We start from the raw sequence: 19,088 nt of genomic DNA on the forward strand, positions 1-19,088 counted from the left end.
TCAGTAAGGCCCATTTGAGGCCCACTTGTTGATTCCGTCGAGGTTAACGCCGTATTAGGTTCGCAGGCTTTTCTTTGGATGGGCTAAGGCTTGCATATTTTGAGCCATGGGACACATATTTTGCTTTTCAAAAAATGCTACTGGTAGTTTCTAGGATAGCACTATGTGATGTATATTCAGATATCGCATATGAAAAAGGTATTTTGGAATAGATGTATGATACGGAACACATAAAGTTTCACAGTAAAGACACCTACAGTTGATGAGCTTAAAAAATAACAAAACAACCAAAATAGTTTATAAGTGAAACTTTTATTAGCATTTTAAACACTAAGATTGAAAGTAGACTGCAATAAACAAAATCCCCAGTATACTTAAAATTAAGTTTTAGAATTTAAAATTCCGTTTACGTTTGATAATCCAACAAACAAGTGAGGTGATTGGTAAAGTGGCAACTAAGAAGAGGCATAATTCAACCAAGGTTTTGAGTTGACGGTCAAGGGCGCTGACTCGTGTATTTCTAAGGCACGAGTTTTTTTAAGCTTATCCATTCATTTACAATGAGCTATTCGAGAACACTGGCTGCAACAGGCCGCGCCGCATTATAGCCGTGTAGCATGGTTATCTTCAATGCATTCAGCTGGTTAGTTGTTGCAGGACGGCTATATATAGCACTGCCAAACAACCCTAATGGTCTTAGGGCTTGTTTGGCACGGCTCTAGCTTCAGCTCCACCTCTTCTGAAACTGGAGCCCAACCAAATAGTTTCAACTCCACCTAAATTGGGAGCAGGTTTGGGTGAAGCTCTATCACAAAATAAACTAGATAGGTGAGCTAGGTTTACGCAGCTCCACAACCCCACTCCAGACTTAACTCCTGGAGCTAAATTTAGGAGTTGGAGCTCTACCAAACATGCCCTTAGTTCTATGTTAGAGACCCAACAATTTTTTAAAAAGTATATGTCACCCTTGTACTATTAAGTCAAAAGCTATTGTCAATGTGTAATAGCAGATAGAACAAGATTTGACAAACACGAACGAATTATACAGGTTTGGGCCTCCGGAGAACAATAAATCTACTCCCGTAGTCCCGTTCTCTTGATTAATATGTGGAAGTTCGGCTAAATCTGGGGCACTTAGAGCTTTTGTATATTATCGTGTATCTAACTGTGTTCAACCTTCTTCTTGGCAATCCCTTGTCAATTTATACACCTTTCAAGGTCTACCTAACTCGGGGGAAGGGGGGTGCGTTGCTAAGGTACTGTAGATATACATCATGATCTACACTGTACCTGCTGTCATACCGTCTATCCCTTGTTCATTCTTCCATGTCATGCTACGCAGCCCCGCCTCAAACATGCTATTGACCGTGCCTCTCTCTTAACAGAATGGATCGGTCAAAGAAAAGATAGTTTGGGGAGGTGCGATTCACTGAATCACCCATATTTAATGTCCTCAACTGACTTTGAGTGCACTTATTAATATGGAATGATGGGACATGCGAGCCTTGGTGTCAGGACATAGGTATGTGTGGTTCCCCTATTGGGTTTCTCGTGCATGAGCCTACGCCCTAGTGCGAGGGCACACCATGTGTGAGTGTCAAGAATACCGACACAACGTACCTGCTGGCTCGGGCATCACCATGCGTTGCTTCTTGGGATAATCTCTTTACGAGTGCTCCCGAGTTGCCCTGAGCATTCGCCACGTGTTGTCCCTAGGACAATTTTCTCGTGGGCGCCTTTGGGCTATCTCAATCACTGCCACATGTCATCTCTCAAATAGTCTTCTCGCAGGTACTTTTGGACTTCCCTAAACACACTGTGTCACCTTGCAGAATGTCTTCGTGCAAATGGTTCCGCCCGAGTACCCGACTATGTGTAGGTCCTAGACAACCTCGAGTGAGGGGTACAACCACGTATGTAGTTTTAGATAGTACAGGCCATCACCAATCTTCACTGGCTTTCTATATAGGTCTTGGCTACACGTATCCTATTGGGCGAGAGGAATGGGCCAACGTCATGCCTCCCAGCATAGCGGTGAGGATTTTAAAAAACATCTTACTAGTGATGATGATATGCATGTTTAAATGGTTTTTTTCTTATGTGAATTAGAGTAGAACTATACATTTGAATTAAAGTATAAAATCATTAAAAAATAGCTTAAAAATTTAAACTAATAAACTTATACCAAAAAAAATGGAACGCTTTATTAGAGATATGGATAAACAAGGAAAGAACATACTCCCTCCATCCTGAAAAAAAAATCTAGGACTAGCTGTGATATATTTTAGTATAATAAATCTGAACAGATGTATGTCTCACATTGATAATCTTCAGCAGGCATTTAGGGCTGTTTGGTTAGTTGCCACATATTACTACACCACATGTTAGGCATGCCACATATTGTTAGCTTAACGTTTGGTTGCTTGTTTCAGTTGTGGCAAGCCACAACTTTCTTGTTCCATGGGCCTACATGTCATATACTCAATTTCTAGCCAAACATTGCCACACTTGTGGCTAACAAATTGTTGGCCACACTTTAGGGCTGTTTGGTTCAATACTTCAACTTGCCACACCACACTTTAGGTTGTCACACCTCCTTAGTCTTGTGTTTAGTTCATTGCCATAGTTATGGCAAGCCACACTTTCTTACCATCTTACCACGCATGTAATAGACTTAATTTTTTGCCTAACTTTATCACAAGTGTGGCTTACAATTTGTAGGACACAAAAAGTGTAGCAAGCCACACTTGTCTAACATTGTCTAAAGTGAGTTATGACAATGTTAGTTAAGAACCAAACAACCCCTTTATGCAATGTCAGGCAACAGCCATACAGACCCTCGTTGACGACGCTGTGGCGCCGATAGCAGTCGATTGACAAGCCGTACCAACGTACGCCGTCGACGACCAAACCAGTACAGCCGGAGAAGGAAAAAATAAAAGAAAGGAAAGGAAAAACCGAAAAAACCGAGCAAACTGACGGCCCCGTGCCCCCGTCCGTCCGGCTCTTCCTCTTTCCCCCTTCGCGCGAACACGCGGGGCGCCACCGGCCCGCGGCCACCAGCGAGCGAGCAACCTACCGCCAGTCCGCTGCTGTGGTACGAGTACGAGCACGGAACAGTGCCGCGGCCGGGGGAGTTCACCTACCCGGCACAGCCTGCCCGTAAATGCGCGCACAGGCGTGGGTGCGCGGGGCGGTGGCGCGCTTGATGACGCCATTCAATTGCCCCGCGGCCCACGCCTCCTCCTCCCCCTACCACCTGCTCCTCCTCCCCTCCTCCTCTTATTCCCTCCTCTCTCGCCTCCGACGCCACTTCGCCTCCTCCTCCTCCTCCTCCTCCTCCCGCTCCTCCTCGCCAGGTCAGTCTCCCCGTTTCCTCTCCTCTTTTTTCTGCCGCGCCAGGTGTTCGTCGTTTTGCCGCACCCGCGTTTTGTTTTCGTTCAGGGGGGACTCTGTTGCTCCTCCGTGCTCTGGGTTCACGATCGGGAGGTGTTCGCTGTTTTGCTTCAGTGGCGGGGTGTCTCGCCTAGTAGCAGTATCCAGCCGCGGGTTCTCTCGGGGTGTGCCCCGTCATGCTTCGTTTTCGTTGTTTTGATGAGGGATTCGGTGTGCAAGTGGTCGAGCTCGAGTTGATCAGTGAATAAGTTGCGTCCTCTCCTCATGGAGATGGAAGAGTGGTCCTAGTGGGTTTCTAAAGGGCTACCTGATGAGTCTGCTGCGATGATGATCAGTGGTACAATCTGCGTTATCATGGAGGAGTGGTCCGAATTTGCTTCTAAACCTGTCTGTTGGGTCCTACGATGCTACGTACGCAGAATGCAGTTAGCTCTATATCCAATATTCCTAGTAGGTACAGCACGCATGGGTTGGTCGGTGGTTACTGATTAGTGAATTGTTATTGTTGAACAGCCGAGCCACTTCCAACTAGTCATTGATAATCACATCGACATTGATACGTCACGATTCATAACCACTCCTTCCTGGTTTGTGCTTAATTGAGTTCACCGGTAAGGTTGTGCCTCATATAGGTGTTATGGATTACCTAGTGGTCTATATTGATTCGGTCTGTTCCGTGAGGAGCTACTGCCGATTGGGTATGCAAGGCCAGAACGGTGAACCATATGAATTAATTAGCAATTACTATTTTACTGTAAATTCTAGTGCATTTATATTTTCTGATATTGAAACTTTCATCTTGTGTTTTACTAGCTTACAACACCACACAAAATACTACTAGTACGTTCATGGAGGTTGTTCAGGAAGTCCTTAAGCATGGTTCGACACAAGGTGTCCGTGCAGCCATCAGATCTGACCAAAAGAGTTATAACCTTGTCCAGCTCATTGCATCTGCACTGGATGTCTACAATATTCTGCGCAATAAAAATGTACCACCGCTCTCCTTCTCTGTATGTTGTTTTATCTTCGTTCACTTGAGATTTCCTGTTATGTGATTATAATATGTTTATCACGATCTTATCTTAACCTGATCAATGGCTGTTGATGATGCCTGATCACCTCTTCTGCTGTTTTTCTTGTAGATGACACAGAATGGAAGTACAGGTTCATCTGTCAAAGGAATAAATGGAACTGGATTCCTTGGTGGAGCTCGTATTGGCATAGTGGCTAAACCTTCTCCTGAATTTGTTGCCGGGATATTTGGAACCTGGCTTTCTGGTGGAGTTGCAGTGCCTCTAGCACTTAGCTATCCTGAAGCTGAACTCCTTCATGTCATGAATGACTCGGTTTGTTCTAAAACTTGTTGCAGTGATTTATTTTTGCAATAGATGTACTTACACAAGAAAGATGCCATTCTACTATCATACTACACACCTCTCTCTCTCTCTCTCTCTCCCAAAAAAACCCCCAGTTTCAATGAGAAAGCAGCAAGGTAAGAAAAAAAGAGGAGGGGCAACACCAGGAAAACACATCACGAGTTTACTTCTCTTGCTATGCATTTCTTTTCATCTTAATATTGTAAACTGAGCCAAAATTAGAAATAGATGTTTAAAAAGGGCTACGCAGCAAGCAGCATTTCTTCAATGGGCCACTGGGGGACAGTCTAGACACCTTCTTACACAAATACAAAGTCAACATTTTTTTGTACAAGGGCATACATTTACAATTTACTATAAATTTTGAAATATGTCCCTTTTATTCTAACTGCTGAAACCTATAGGACATTTCGCTGATTTTAAGCACCAAGGAGCATCAAGACATCATGGAGAATATCTCTACCAAATGTTCTGCTCACTGTTCTCTTCTTCCATCTGTGACAAGTATACCAGTAAATATAGATTGCCAAGAACCATCAAGTACTGAAGTGACTTCGTCTATTTCTAGCTTAATAGCTGAGATTGACAGTTCAAAGGAAATCAGAGGTGAGTGATTCTGTTTTTCGTGGCAGTCATACCTATTGATTTCTGCTGCTACTTTTCTATACTGTATTTTGTGTCATTTTCAATCATTGATTTTCTCAATAATCAATATTAATTCCAAAGCTGCCTAACCATGCTGGGGTTTGATACTACAGGAGATGATCCTGCTCTCATCCTTTACACAAGTGGGACAACTGGTAAACCAAAAGGAGTGGTCCACACTCATAAGGGGATAGTCTCTCAGGTGCATTTTTTTCTAACTTTTAATAGATTATGCCTCTTGGGACAGTCTGAATGAAGTTAGCAATTTTCACTTTACTGATGTTATTTCTATATTTTACTACCTTTCACGATACTGCTTATCTACTTTTGACTGATCTAAAGGTATTTGTGGTTCATGTGGTTTGGCAGGTTCAAATTCTGTCAGAGGCATGGGGATATCGAAGTGAAGATCAATTTCTGCACTGTCTCCCACTGCACCATATCCACAAAAAGCTAATGCTAAATGCTATTTTAAGTACTTAGCACAATGTTTTATAGTAATGGATTGCATTAGATTTCCCTATAATTGTTTTTGGAGGAACCATGCCTTCTTTTGCGAGATTTATTAAGGTCCTTAACTTCAAATTTACATGTGCATGGCCTGTTCAATGCTCTATTTGCACCCCTCTATTCTGGATCAGTGGTAATTGACCTTACTTTTACTAATATCTCAAATGCTTTATTCAGCATGTGCATAGTGCTTCACTTGATCGATTGATGTTGTGATTTTGTTTAAATGAACCAGTCTTTTGTAGCACTTGGGTTTCCTTTCTGGCCGTATGATGTGTTACTTTAAGCCTTTAATTTTGTTTTAGGAGTCACATACAATGCATCTTGTGTCAAAATTTCTTCCATGCTAATATATATTCTCTGAGGTTGCAGGTTGAGTTCATGCCGAAATTTAGTGTGAGGGGAATATGGCAGAGGTGGCGTGAGTCATATCCCAACAATGGCAGTAAAAATGATGAAGCAATTACAGTATTTACTGGAGTACGGTTCTATGCCATATATTTTTGGTTTTTTAGATTTATGCTAAACTATTACCTGTCCTTAAATTGCTCGAGGCATTATGGTTATTCGATACTTTTGGACTACCAGGTTCCAACAATGTACACACGGCTATTGCAAGGGTATGATGGTATGGATCCTGAACAACAGTCTGCATCTTCCTTTGCTGCAAAGCAATTGAGGCTAATGGTCAGTTGTATATATATCTTGCAAGTAATTGTATTGATTCTTGGACCTTGGTTAGACTAAACTTCACGCGTCAGGCAAAATTACAACTCATGTGTTTCAGTCCGTACTATGTTCCTGAAAAGACTAGTAGATAGTTACTATGGACAAAATCTGATTACTATCTGTTGAAAATGTGCAAATATATGTATGTTATATGGTAGTACGATAGATAGATCAAGGGTCATGAACCCTTCAATCCTGCTATTCAACTTGCAAAGTCCAACTGGTTCATTGGCCATGCTTGCTCGATCAAGCACTAAAGTACTTAATTAAGCACCTCAGGACTCAATATATCCGATAACTGTGGTCTCACTGACTTTAGGTTTCTAACACCACGATAACTTGAAAAGCAGATGAAGTTTCTTGCATGATGCCTTTGTGAGCTTGCAATATGCATCTATATTTATTTTAGGTGTTTTATTTGATTCTGCTGGGCACTGAAGCCAAATGACTTTGTTTGTATTCAACTTTTCGAGCTCTAGGTAATGATGTATAGTATTCTTTGGCTTGTAGGCTTTATTAAGCACTATCATAATGTGGACTGATGTAATTATTATCTAAATTTTTGTTATTAACATTATATGAACTGGTGCAGATGTGTGGATCATCGGCCCTTCCTTCCCCACTTATGAAACGGTGGGAGGAAGTGACAGGTCACCGTCTTTTGGAACGATACGGCATGACTGAGGTTAAAAACACGAACTCTTCCTTTTCTATGGACTTACATTTCATAAATATGATATCATTTTTTCATGTTTTGACAGTCTTATTGGTTGTAGTTTGTCATGGCACTGTCTAACCCATTGCATGGTGCACGTAAAGAAGGTACAGTTGGCAAACCGCTTCCGCGTGTTGAGGTATGCTAAACGATTCCATGGAAGTTAGGATAACATCAAACTAATTTATTCTGTATTGCCTCATGGCACTTACAGAACCTTTCTTTCCCAGGCCAAGATTATTATGGAGGATGGGGCTGAAACTACATCTGAAGTTGGCGAGCTTTGTATTAGAAGTCCATCCCTTTTTAAGGAATATTGGAGAAAACCAGAGGTATGGTTGTGTTTTCATAAACAAAAATATGAAGTCTATGATTGATAAAGTATTTTCCTCGTCAATTAAAACAATCATTTGCTAATTCTCCCAACAGTCAACCTTTATCTATTGTGAATGATGCACAAGAAATAAACTTATACATTTCATTTTGATTGCGTACATTATTTATTTGTAAATAATCTCCATGAGTTGCATCCTTATTTTACCAAAACCCATTCGTTGTAGATTGCTAATTAAAGGGTATTGTTGCTTCATATTTTTTTCACCCAACTCTGTAGCCTGTTCTTTGTTAATATGGACTATACTTGTTGGTATGCTCTTGCCTGTTATTTGTGTCTTAATAAGAAACCAGTGTGGTGCATTCCTTTTGTGGGTGTTGTGATTGACATGACTTCTAAGCTGCACCATACAAACTTAGCAGAATTTGCTAACCACTAAGGAACCAAATGAAGGGTGCATGTTGAGAATCAAATGTCTTTGTTTCGTTGTTCAGCACGGTTAATTTGTATTGCAGGTTACTGCAGAATCATTTATTGATGGTGGGTTCTTCAAGACTGGTGATACAGTAACTGTAGACGATGAAGGATATTTCATAATTTTAGGGCGTAAGGACCACTTCATCGTTTTCCACTAGTTGTGTTTTTTTGTTTAAGTTGTGGTGCTACTGTCTATTTGTAATCGTTTTGGGTTATCTGTCTCATTTGTATTATCCTGTGTAGGCACAAATGCTGACATCATGAAAGTTGGTGGTTATAAGCTGTCTGCATTAGAAATTGAGTCAGTGCTGTTACAGGTAAATATCCCCACACTAGACATTATTAGCAAACGTACTGCCTTGAAAGAACTTGCTGATACGTAGTACTTTCCTTGTGGTAAGAATAAAGGTAGACAATAATAAAGGTAAAAACTTAAAATCTCCATTTCACTTGAATAGTTTCCAATAGTCACTTTGTAAACCTATCTAATTGAAGACAGCCCAATGGTTTAGTTGAAGGTTGCTCATCTTGTTTACTCTGGTTTGATTTCTTGTTTAGCATGAAATTGTCCTGGAATGTGCTGTTCTCGGCTTACCTGACGAAGCTTATGGAGAGATTATCTGTGCAATAATTGTGCCTAAGGAGGACTCAAAGAAAAGAGCTGAACTGGACTCGAAACCAGCACTGACCTTGGAAGCACTGACAAGTTGGTCAAAAGATAAGCTTGCTCCATACAAGGTTTGATTTTCTACATGTTTTCCCCCTTTCCCTAGCAACTTTACAGTATGGCCTTATTTGTGAGGTTGCCTTTTTTAGTGTTCTCTTTTGACTGTTGCGTGATACTCCCTCCATCCACAAAAATTACACATATTACCTTGGAAGTACTATGAAGTTCTCAATTTATATTTTGCGTGCGCAAGGGATGGTTCCTGACTCATGTTTTTCTCAACCACTTCTAGTTAAGTTTACATATCCTTTGCTTATATTAACACGTACAGCTTAGCTTTTATCTGATCCCGAACTGAAATCTTTTTCCCCGCTGGAGTTAATTCTTTTTCTATGCATGATAGATTCCTACGAGGTTGTACTTATGGGATTCGCTTCCTCGGAATGCCATGGGAAAGGTGCGGGCTGAAAATTTTTTCTTCTTTGCAGTTGTGTTGAGTTTGTTACTTACCTATTGCTTTTATCAGGTCAACAAGAAGGAGCTGAAGAAATTATTAGGAGCTTAGCTGTGGTTCCAGGAAGGCAGACATTGTAATGGTTAGCTAATAAATATTTTTCGCATTGATAATTTTGCTGAATAACCAAAACCAAAAGGAAGTCACTTCTAGCAAAACACTAGAGATATATTCATAGATTTGGTTTTTTATTTTCCAAATAAGAGATTCATAGATATAGTGTTTTCTAATAAATGGCCAACTGAGTTGCCGATATTTTTCCTTGGCCAATGCCACTGCAATGGACAAAGATGATCAACGTGACGATATTGCGTATGGTCCAGAGAATCAACCCTGCAAACTGCTATTTTCATGGGGCAACCAAACCATAGGCTTCATATTAGCATAACCATAGGGAAGGTTCCACATTGTCACAAGTTCCCAGCAATCCACATGCATGCTTCAGCACAAAACTACTAAGCTATAGTCGTCTCTCCCTCACCTTCGTCTTCCCACTCCACGTTCTGCCCCTCCTCGCCGTACGCCCAGCCGCACCAGAGGAAGTAGACGAAGTTGACGGCGCCAAGGCCGGCGAGAAGCCAGTAGTAGTAGTCGTAGCGGCCGGCGCTCAAGTCCTCCGCCAGCCAGCTCGTCCTCCCTCCCCGCCCGCTCACCTCGTGGACCAACTTGATGATCAAGCTCCCCACCAGGCTCCCCGCCCCCAGGGCCATGTAGAGCAGCGCCATGCTGAAGCTGGCCATGCTCTTGGGCAGCTCGGTGTAGAAGAACTCGATCACCCCGATCACGCCGAACGCCTCGGCGAGCCCCGCCAGCGCGTACTGCGGCACGAGCCAGAACGCCGACATGCCGCCGCCGCCCAGCGCCTGCCTGCGCCGCGCGGCCTCCACCACGGCGGCCGCGGCCATCGCCGCGGTGCCGAACACCAGGCCCCCGCCGATCCGCTGCTTCATGGTCAGCCCCCGCGGGTTGCCCGTCAGCCGCCGCAGCGCCGGCGCGGTCCACCGGTCGTAGCAGCCCGACCAGAGCGACATGGTGAGCATGTTGAACACGGCGAACGTGCCGCTGGGCACGCGGAACCCGCCGGCGCCGACGCGCCGGTCCATCGCGTCGGCCTGCGGCACCGCGAAGTACTGGTTCATGGCCTGCGCGAGGAAGATGGTGGACGACCAGATCGGCATCACGCGGATCGCCGACTTGAGCTGCTCCACCTGGTCCACCGTGCACAGCCGCCCTCTGTCGCTGATGCCGTCCGCGCCGCCACTACCGGACTTGTCCTCCTTCGTGTTGCTGATCATGCACGCCTTGTTCAAGAACCTGAACAGATCGATCACACCACATGAACTTCGAATCATGCATCTTTGAACAGCAATTCGCACCATTGTCAAGCTGCATTGCTGATCGATCGTCGCTTACCTCAGCCTGTCCGTCGGAACGGTGAGCTTGCAGTCCTTGAGGTGATGGTACACGCCGTCCTCGGTCTTCGCCGGCAGCCACGCCCTACGGTTCCTGACCGCCGCGGCGACGGCGGCGCCTATCCCGGCGAACATCCGCTTGGAGCCCCTGTCCTTGATGTATAGGCCGGAGCCGACGAGGAAGCTCGCCGCGGAGAGCAGCATGAGGCACGTCGGCACGGCGAGCCCCACCTTCCACCCGAGGTTGTCCTGCACGTACACGACCACCGTGACGGCGACCATGAACGCCACGCCGATGGAGCCGTAGTAGGCGTTGAAGTACACCTGCAGGATCCTGGACCTCCTCTCCTTGGGGTGCCTGGAGAACTGGTCGGCCCCGAACGCCATCGAGCACGGCCGGACGCCGCCGGCGCCGACGGACAGGAACACGAAGCCGGCCAGCAGCCAGGCCATGTGCCTCGCCTCCGGCGGCGCGCACAGCTCCGGCGAGGCCCTCATGTCGCACGGTGGCGGCCTCGCTCCGGGTATCATGGCGCTCAGCCACAGGAAAACCATCCCCTGAAACAAGCAAAGCAAAGCACATCAGCTCGGTGTTCGATCTCCTCCGGTGTCAATGGAAATCTCATCTTCTTTTTGCACTCACAACGAAGCAGGCGATGGAGCCGATCGCGACGACGATGAAGCGGCCGAGGTACATGTCGGCAATGACGGCGCCGGGGATGGGCGCGAAGTTTGATACTGCGCCCCACACGAAGAGGAGGCTTCCGGCGTTGGCATGGCTCAGGTGGTACTGCATGTTGAGGTACGTGATGAAGTTGATGTTGAGCCCGAATCCAGCAACCTTCTCCAGTATCTCGTTTGCTAAGGAGATGCAAAGGAAACAAGAAACTCCGTCAGATTGAATTTACTCAATTGAAGGGCACAGTCACCATTGATGGACATCACTATCCTGAAAAAGTTCACATATGAATATCATAGGCCAATCATATGCATCTAGATTCTAGAACTTGACTCATGTCATCTCAAAGAAAACAAGAAAGAAACGAAGGATTTCATAAATCCATTTGCATAAATACTCTGATCAGTGGTTTCTGAAATCCATTTGCATGAATTTCAGTTCGAACTTACAGATGATAAAAGGGAGGGCTCTGAAACCACCCTTGGCCTTGGCCTTGAAGAACACTTGTGCTTCAGCCTCAGCAACAAGAGAGTGCTCCATGGCGCAGTAGAAATGAAATGCTAATTGCTACGCCTACAGGATTTAGCAAAGAGTGGCAGGATCTTGTACCACGGCGCATAACCTCGTTAAATTATATCAACCGGTAGACGGTAGTTAGGTCATAAGGTGGACAACTACTACTAGCTCTTAATCTAGGCAAAGCAGTAGCAAGTAGGAATCCTAGTAGGGAGGGAAACGCCTCTTCCGGAACACAGCATGTGAATATGCGTCACTGTAATCTTCAGTTTACCTGTTACTTGACTAAGTTGGAGCACTTATGCTGAAAATAACTAAGATGATATGCTTTAGCTATTTCTGAAATGCAGATGAGTTCACATATGTATCTCTCCTGCAATCTTCGGCAGCGCACAATTTAAGATGGCCGTTTTTTCCCTGCCAGTCCAAAAAATCTCTCTAGTACTCCATCGGTGGCTTTGCTTTCTGGAATTCCCAACTGAACATTACCATTTTCCCTTGATTTGCCCTCAAAGTGACAGCTTTATCGCCAGCGATCGTTCTAGGTTTGTCATTCTACCGCAGTGCCACTGAACTGCCACTGCCACACCGATAATCAAGACAGTTCTACCTGTGGTCCATTTGGAAATGCTCGGTGTGTCCAAGGCGCTTGGTTCAGTTTTGTTCCTTGTAGGAGGACATGGCAAGCTATGCAGTGCTCAATACATTCAAAGATAGGAAATACATAATCGAGTACATTAATTACTGGAAAATAAAGCGCGTAATTGCGTAAACCATTTGAAGTCACTAGTAAGTTAACGAATGTATAAAATGAAGGTACTAAATCTAACAGCTTCAAGCGTGCAATTTGAGGTGATCTAACTATAACAAGAAAGATAAGGGCCTCACTGGAATGCACGGTTCTAAAACCGCAAGAAAAGGGAAAACCCATGAATAATTTTGGACATGCTACCTTATCCCACAAGATTTCAGGACACATGAATATGGGAGTCATTTGGCTGGCCCTGATCGGTTGAGCTACGATTGATATGTTATAGAAAAATAAACAAAAACAAAAAATAATTTATAATTAAAACTTTTATATCTCTATTATTAGCAGTCTAAAAGCCTTGGCTAGAAAATAGTCTATGACGAAAAAGCCCCCAAATCAATTTTGAACTTAAGTTTGAAAATTCAAATTTTGGCTACACTAGATAAGCCAACAAGCAAATGATAATGAATCCATAAGAAAGTATATTTGTTTTTTTCAATAGAGAGTCAAAAGAGAGGAAGATAGAATGCACTGAACTTTAGAAAGTAAAAACATGGGTGTTTGAGCTCATATTTATTTGCTTTTAAATTTATTTTTTTTGAAACCCCACGGGGTGTATTTGTATTGTAGAAGGAGGAAAACTGTACAATATTTGCTTTTAAATTTAGGGCATATGAAACCAATTCATCAGAATATAATTGCTTCGTTTGTATGTTCCAAACAACTATTGCAGGAAAAAAAGATCTTAGTATCAGAATCCTCCAAAATTCCTTTGAAAATTCTGCCATCCAACGATACCCTTGAAGTAAAACATAAAAGACGAAAAAAAATGGTAACATACCTATGATGGACGGTAGGGCTACAAATCCACCTTTCCATTTCACTTTGGAGGCCTCACAGCTTTTCACATCACCTTCTTGAGCTTCCATCTTCTGCAAAGCTAAAAGGGCAGTAGCTGGTAAGTGGGTGGAGGTGATTAACCATGGGCAACGCTTTATACAGATGCATCTATCAGTGAACAGTATTTCTTATGTGTTTGTTTCCGTTAATGTTTACCTTAGAGGCTATAATGTACAAGTTATGTCTGTTGCCTAGCAGGAAAATGTAACTTTGAGGAACAGCAAAGAAAAAGGGCACTCTTTCTGGGACCTGTTTTTTTCCAGGAAAATTGCATAAAGGATCTTGCAACAGAGAAACCACTGCACCTCTTTGATCCAAGGTAGGAGATAGTGATCAAACTCGTGACCCCAACCACCGAGCTCAACACATGGTTTTCCCATAGAGATAAAGGAAAACGTATTCTTGAAATTAAGAACAAGCTATAAAATCATCTACCGATGCAAATGGTGGAGTACTATACTACTATTGCAGTTGGCGTGACACAAGATAGCGCTAAGAGGAAGAGAAGAGAAGATAAGCTAAGGAAAAGGATAGGGAATCGAGCAGTTACCTTAGTTTACCCGGAGCACACAGAGAAGCAACAATTTGCTATAGCACCTGAGGGAGAAGAGATTTATATCCGAAGTCTCCAAGGTTATGGCTTTCTTATCGGGAAATCGGCAGAAATAGTGGCAAGCAAACAAAATGTAACGCCAGCATTTAAGTGTTTAATGCCTATGATGGTCAGCAACAGTTGGACTGATGAAGACCATGATGAGAATTGGGAAACAAGGAGGCCTCGTTGAATTTTGTCTACATCGTATTCAACCACTGAATGATCCATGCGCTACGTCGAGCAAAACTGCATATTGATTGCAGTGCGTAACTGGTTTTAGCGGGAGCTATCTTGTCTGTTGGTTCATCAGCATTTTGGCGCCAGCAACAAGCACTCAAGCAGCATTAATGCTGAAGGCTGCAAGAGAAGCGGTGATCATCTTATCATGTCCGTTTGATGCTGGCGAATGCTGACGACTGCTGACGAGTAGGTCTCTACGGAGGATCGAAAATGGAAGTATCTCTATGTAAACGATTATCGGTCAGTCGAGAATTAGCTATACTTTTTTTTTTTAACGAATCGGCAAGCTGCCAATTTTATGAATAGAGGAGGAGTAAATTTTACAAGTGAAAAACATTAGCTATACTTGCCACCATTGTAATATCACATTAAGGTCTTGTTTGGTTTGGAGGGGATTAAGGGGAATAATTCCACACCACAAATAGGTGTGGAATAAATACCCTCCATTGCCTCCCTCATGAGGATTAACCGAAGAAGGGTTAAAAGAAATTAGAAAAGTCAAATTTTATATTTACTACAGTAGAATCGAACCATACTACTTTTACCAAAACGATGTTCGGTCGGTAGAAAATTTCTGTCACCGTTTTTATCCCTACTTATATGCAACCCATCCGAGTAACAGAAAAAAAAAAAAAACTGCTGCTACTACTAGCATTTTAACGTTGCAGGTAGCAGCCTGTGCCCTGTAGGATCTTTGGATCCGGAGGACTGATAGGATTCGAGGTCGAACCATCCATTTTTGCACCAACATATACATGTAAATATTACTACAATTTTCACAAGAGAGAACTAGAGAAGTAGAAAGCTGAAGCAGAACACAGCAGCAGCCTGCCTCACTAAAAAGGTTTTACAGTTTCTGCTGCTGTTCTTCCTTGGTCTTGGTGTCTTCCACCGCTTCCTCCTCCGCGGTCACCCGGTTCTGGCCCTCCTCGCCGTACGCCCATCCGCACCACACGAAGTAGGCGAGGTTGGCAACGCACAGCGCGGCGAGGACGAGGTAGTAGTAGTCGTAGTGCCCCCTGTTGAGGTTGCTGGAGAGCCAGCTGTCGCGGCCGCCGCCGCTCCTGGTGCCGGCGTTGATGGCCCCGACGATGGCGCTCCCGGCCACGCTGCCGAACCCCATGCCGAGCGCCAGCAGCGAGACGCCGATGCTGGACATGGTCTTGGGGAACTCGGAGTAGTAGAACTCGATCTGCCCGATCAGGTTCAGCGCCTCGGCGAGTCCCGTGATGCAGTGCTGCGGCACCAGCCGCATGGCGGACATGCGCACGGCGCGGCCCGACTGCGGGCCGTAGTCGCGGAGACCCTCGGCCAGCGCCTCGGCGCGGCGGGCGGCCTCGGTGCGCGCGGCCACGGCCATGGCCACGGCGAAGAGCGCCAGGCCGATGCCCATCCGCTGCCGCAGGGTGACGCCGCGCGCGTGGCCGGTGAGCCGCGACAGCGGGCGGACGAGCGCGCGGTCGTAGACGGCCACCCAGACGGTGAGCGTGAGGATGCTGAAGACGCCGAACGACGCCGCGGGGATCTCCAGCCCGCCCACCCGCCGCTCCATCGTCTTCGCCTGCAGCACGGGGAACATCTGCTGGCCGATGATCACGCCGGGCATGAACCCCGTCGACCATATCGGCAGCACGCGGACGGCGGCCTTGACGTCCTCCACCTGCTGCACCGTGCACAGCGTCCACGGGTCGCGCGCCGAGCCGTCGTCGGGGTTCACCTCCTTGTCCGGGTTGTCCCCCAGCGCGCACGCACGGTTCAACCACCTCAACCTGTTCGACGGAGTCCTCGGCTTGTACCCGGCCCGGTTGTGGAAGCGCGACGCGTCGGCCGTCTCCGGCGGCAAGGGACCCCTCCTCTTCCTGTAGCTGGCGACGAGCACCTGCACGAGGCCGACGAGCACGCTCCTGTCGGCCTCCGCCTTGAGGTAGAAGGGCGAGCCGAGGAGGAGCAGCGTGAGCGCGGTGAGCATGAGCACGACGGGCACGGCGAAGCCGATGACCCACCCCTTGGCCTGCTGGATGTACACGATGACGGTGGAGGCGAGCACGATGGAGAGGCCCAGCACGGTGTAGTACCAGTTGAAGAAGGTCTGCAGCGTACGCACGTTCCGGGCGCTGTTGTCGGGCCGGTCCAGCTGGTCCGCCCCGAACGCCAGCGCGCACGGCCGGATGCCGCCCGACCCGACCGACATGAGAACGAACGATGCGAACAGCAGCGGCAGCTGCCACGGCACCAGCTGACAGTCATCCCGCCTCGCCTCGCACTCCGGCGTCCTCCTGTCCGCCGGCAGTATCGCCGTCAGCCACAGCAGGCACATCCCCTGCACGCACGCACGTCTAACGTGTCATCGCGCAAGAAACTCCGATGGATGGATGGATGGTTTGGTTGGTGTTTGTGCTTACGGCGAGGCTGACGACGGAGCCGAGGGCGATGACGCGGAAGCGGCCGAGGCAGGAGTCGGAGAGGACGGCGCCGAAGATGGGGAGGAAGTTGGAGAGCGCGTTCCAGAAGTAGAGCACGACGGTGCCGGTGGCCGCCGTCATGTGGTACCTCTCGGTGAGGTAGAGGATCATGTTGGCGTGCAGCCCGAACGTGGCCACCTTCTCGAACACCTCGTTCGCTGACACCAACAACACAAAGTAAACCAAACTTGCATCTCGATCCAGGCCAGCCAGCCTCGTACATATGTCTCGTGCAAAGCCGGCGTGCAGATGATGCCGGCAAAATCAGGGTGAAAGATGGATGGAATGCATGCAGGCAGGCAGGCTCGCTTCGCTTACAGATGATGAATGGTATGGTCCTGAGGCCTCCCTTGCTCGTCGTCTTCTTCGAGAGGGCCTCCTCCATGGCTGAGGCCTCCATGCTAGCTGGATCACTCTAGCTAGCTAGTGTGTCTACCTAGTACACTCCACTTATGTCGACGGACACAGCAAGGGGATAATATATATACTGCCACGAACAGACGACAAAGCATGTAGTACGGCGGTGTGGCAAGTCGATCGGCGAGGCTACTGAAACTCTCAGATACATTTGGAGAAGGATTTTCATCCTAAGAGATGTGACACATCTCGTTTCTCTCGGACCATCTAAATAATTAGTATTTTTTTAAAAAATGATAAGATTAATTAATATGAGATATAACACTTTACAAACATGAGTGGTCAAACTGTACAAATGGTAACAAAAGGAACTCATTAAAAAATAGTTAACGCATATTTAAATTTATATTTGTTATTTTAATATAACTCGTAGAAATTAAATTTGAATTTGTATATTTGTGAAGTGATATTTTTAAAATAATCTATATTGTTAATTATTATTTTTATAAAAAATATAAATATTTTAGACATGGTAAGAAACAAGAGAATATCTTCTTCAAGAGATGAAAACACTTTTCTGAGACTCTCCGTAGCTAGAAACAAACAAAGACGTAGCTAAAAGCAAACAAAGACGCGACGGTGGCCGCTCGATCGGAGCTTGACAAGATCCTAAATTCTGGCAGGGTGTTCGCGGCAAACGATCAACGTTAACAGCACGTACAGGGGATATCGACATGGACCAGTTACTGCGCGAACGTACGAAGTAGCACAGTGTAGCAGGAGGGGTATCGCGCGCCGATCGATCTTTTGTTAGGTGCACCGGCTCCCCGTCTCCGGCGGAGTCTGGGCTCGGCCGGAGGCGTCTTTTCGAGACTGGGACGAATGTGATGACGATGAAGCCTTTAAGGCTTTAGCTGGGATGGGTGGAGTGTATGTTAGTGGTAGTGGGAACACTTGTGTTGTGGGCACGTGTGTGGTACAGTGCGCGCGTTGATGTGTATGAAGTATGAACAGGTCATGGCTTTATGGGGGAAGTTCTAAGAAAAGATCTTCTGCATATATAGACAAGATTAATTAAATCAACAGAATCTATAGTTAGTCTTAAGAAACCTTTCTTAATTCAGCATGAAAGCCCTGTCTCCATTTGGAATCTACATACGAAGCAGCCGTATAAGCCAGACCTTAAGTAATTAAGAACCTAGCTTAATGATAACATGATTTGATCGTACGCCATTGGTATATTATATCATAGCTCAATAGACTCGCCAAAAGCATAACTTTGGTAGCTACAAAGCATCACAACCACGAAAACCTTAATTGATACCGGTTGAGAACCCTACAAAGATATCGGATTTTCCAATCGACACCTAAAAGACGACACTGATGTGGAGGGGAAATAGGTGTCGGTTCTAGTGAAACTGGCACCTTTAAGGTTCCATGAATAAAACAAAACCTCGACCCGATCCATCGAGAAGCTCTCCTTCACCCCGACCAATTAAGAACATCCAAGAACACTAAGAACACTAAAAACACCAATATTGAGTTGATGTTGGGGAGGGCGCCGCCACCTCCCTTCCCGCCGGATCTGGCGGAGGGGAAGGTGTCGCCCCTGCTGCCACCTCCCCTTCCGCTACCACTTGCCGCAGCTGTCACACGCCGCTACGGCTGCCTCTCCTCCCGCCAGATCTGGTGGAGGGGAGGGCGCCGCGAGAGAGAGAGGCATGCGCGAGGAGAGAGAGAGAGACGCGGTCCTCCTCTCTTGATCTACTCGGGCGCTCGGGAGGATAAGAACGAGCGGTCGGTTCGGCTTGGT

At 46.0% G+C, this 19,088-nt stretch overlaps 3 protein-coding genes across 4 annotated transcripts; 1 reads left to right on the forward strand and 2 right to left on the reverse strand.

Moving 5' to 3' along the window:
- Positions 1–2,973: 2,973 nt before the first annotated feature.
- Positions 2,974–9,618, forward strand: LOC127786442 (probable CoA ligase CCL8). Of its 2 annotated transcripts, none has more exons than XM_052313852.1 (17): positions 2,974–3,359; positions 4,210–4,406; positions 4,539–4,742; positions 5,177–5,378; positions 5,531–5,619; positions 5,787–5,855; positions 6,007–6,060; positions 6,300–6,407; positions 6,516–6,614; positions 7,249–7,341; positions 7,433–7,510; positions 7,602–7,703; positions 8,221–8,311; positions 8,426–8,499; positions 8,741–8,920; positions 9,253–9,306; positions 9,376–9,618. In XM_052313852.1, exons 1-17 carry the CDS (start codon positions 3,167–3,169, stop codon positions 9,412–9,414), a joined length of 1,926 nt encoding a protein of 641 aa, XP_052169812.1. In that variant the 5' UTR covers positions 2,974–3,166; the 3' UTR covers positions 9,415–9,618. The 2 variants fall into 2 exon arrangements, with proteins under 2 accessions (XP_052169812.1, XP_052169821.1); XM_052313861.1 differs by having other exon boundaries at positions 2,975–3,359; positions 4,210–4,385.
- Positions 9,619–9,760: 142 nt separating this feature from the next.
- On the reverse strand, positions 9,761–12,144 carry LOC127752400 (protein NRT1/ PTR FAMILY 1.2-like). The gene is made up of 4 exons (XM_052277740.1): positions 11,904–12,144; positions 11,419–11,636; positions 10,777–11,333; positions 9,761–10,677 (listed from the first exon to the last, which is right to left on the reverse strand). Exons 1-4 carry the CDS (start codon positions 11,992–11,994, stop codon positions 9,819–9,821), a joined length of 1,725 nt encoding a protein of 574 aa, XP_052133700.1. The 5' UTR covers positions 11,995–12,144; the 3' UTR covers positions 9,761–9,818.
- Positions 12,145–15,173: 3,029 nt separating this feature from the next.
- LOC127766443 (protein NRT1/ PTR FAMILY 1.2-like) lies at positions 15,174–17,477 on the reverse strand. The gene is made up of 3 exons (XM_052291488.1): positions 17,237–17,477; positions 16,859–17,076; positions 15,174–16,776 (listed from the first exon to the last, which is right to left on the reverse strand). The coding sequence occupies exons 1-3, from the start codon at positions 17,316–17,318 to the stop codon at positions 15,304–15,306; spliced, it is 1,773 nt and encodes a 590-aa protein (XP_052147448.1). The 5' UTR covers positions 17,319–17,477; the 3' UTR covers positions 15,174–15,303.
- Positions 17,478–19,088: the final 1,611 nt, after the last annotated feature.

This window comes from Oryza glaberrima, chromosome 1 (genome assembly GCF_000147395.1).
Source record: "Oryza glaberrima chromosome 1, OglaRS2, whole genome shotgun sequence".
Classification (NCBI taxonomy): Eukaryota; Viridiplantae; Streptophyta; class Magnoliopsida; order Poales; family Poaceae; genus Oryza; species Oryza glaberrima.

What these genes read in the sequence shown, in the direction of transcription:
- LOC127766443 (XM_052291488.1), bottom strand. Translation starts at nt 17,318, where the DNA reads ATGGAGGCCTCAGCCATGGAGGAGGCCCTCTCGAAGAAGACGACGAGC. An exon ending in GACCATACCATTCATCATCT is followed by an intron (nt 17,077 to 17,236) that starts GTAAGCGAAGCG and finishes TGTTGGTGTCAG; the next exon opens with CGAACGAGGTGTTCGAGAAG. An exon ending in GCTCCGTCGTCAGCCTCGCC is followed by an intron (nt 16,777 to 16,858) that starts GTAAGCACAAAC and finishes GCGTGCGTGCAG; the next exon opens with GGGATGTGCCTGCTGTGGCT.
- LOC127752400 (XM_052277740.1), bottom strand. Translation starts at nt 11,994, where the DNA reads ATGGAGCACTCTCTTGTTGCTGAGGCTGAAGCACAAGTGTTCTTCAAG. An exon ending in AGCCCTCCCTTTTATCATCT is followed by an intron (nt 11,637 to 11,903) that starts GTAAGTTCGAAC and finishes GCATCTCCTTAG; the next exon opens with CAAACGAGATACTGGAGAAG. An exon ending in GTTCCGACGGACAGGCTGAG is followed by an intron (nt 10,678 to 10,776) that starts GTAAGCGACGAT and finishes CGATCTGTTCAG; the next exon opens with GTTCTTGAACAAGGCGTGCA.
- LOC127786442 (XM_052313852.1), top strand. Translation starts at nt 3,167, where the DNA reads ATGCGCGCACAGGCGTGGGTGCGCGGGGCGGTGGCGCGCTTGATGACG. An exon ending in AATATTGGAGAAAACCAGAG is followed by an intron (nt 7,704 to 8,220) that starts GTATGGTTGTGT and finishes TTTGTATTGCAG; the next exon opens with GTTACTGCAGAATCATTTAT. An exon ending in ATATTTCATAATTTTAGGGC is followed by an intron (nt 8,312 to 8,425) that starts GTAAGGACCACT and finishes TATCCTGTGTAG; the next exon opens with GCACAAATGCTGACATCATG.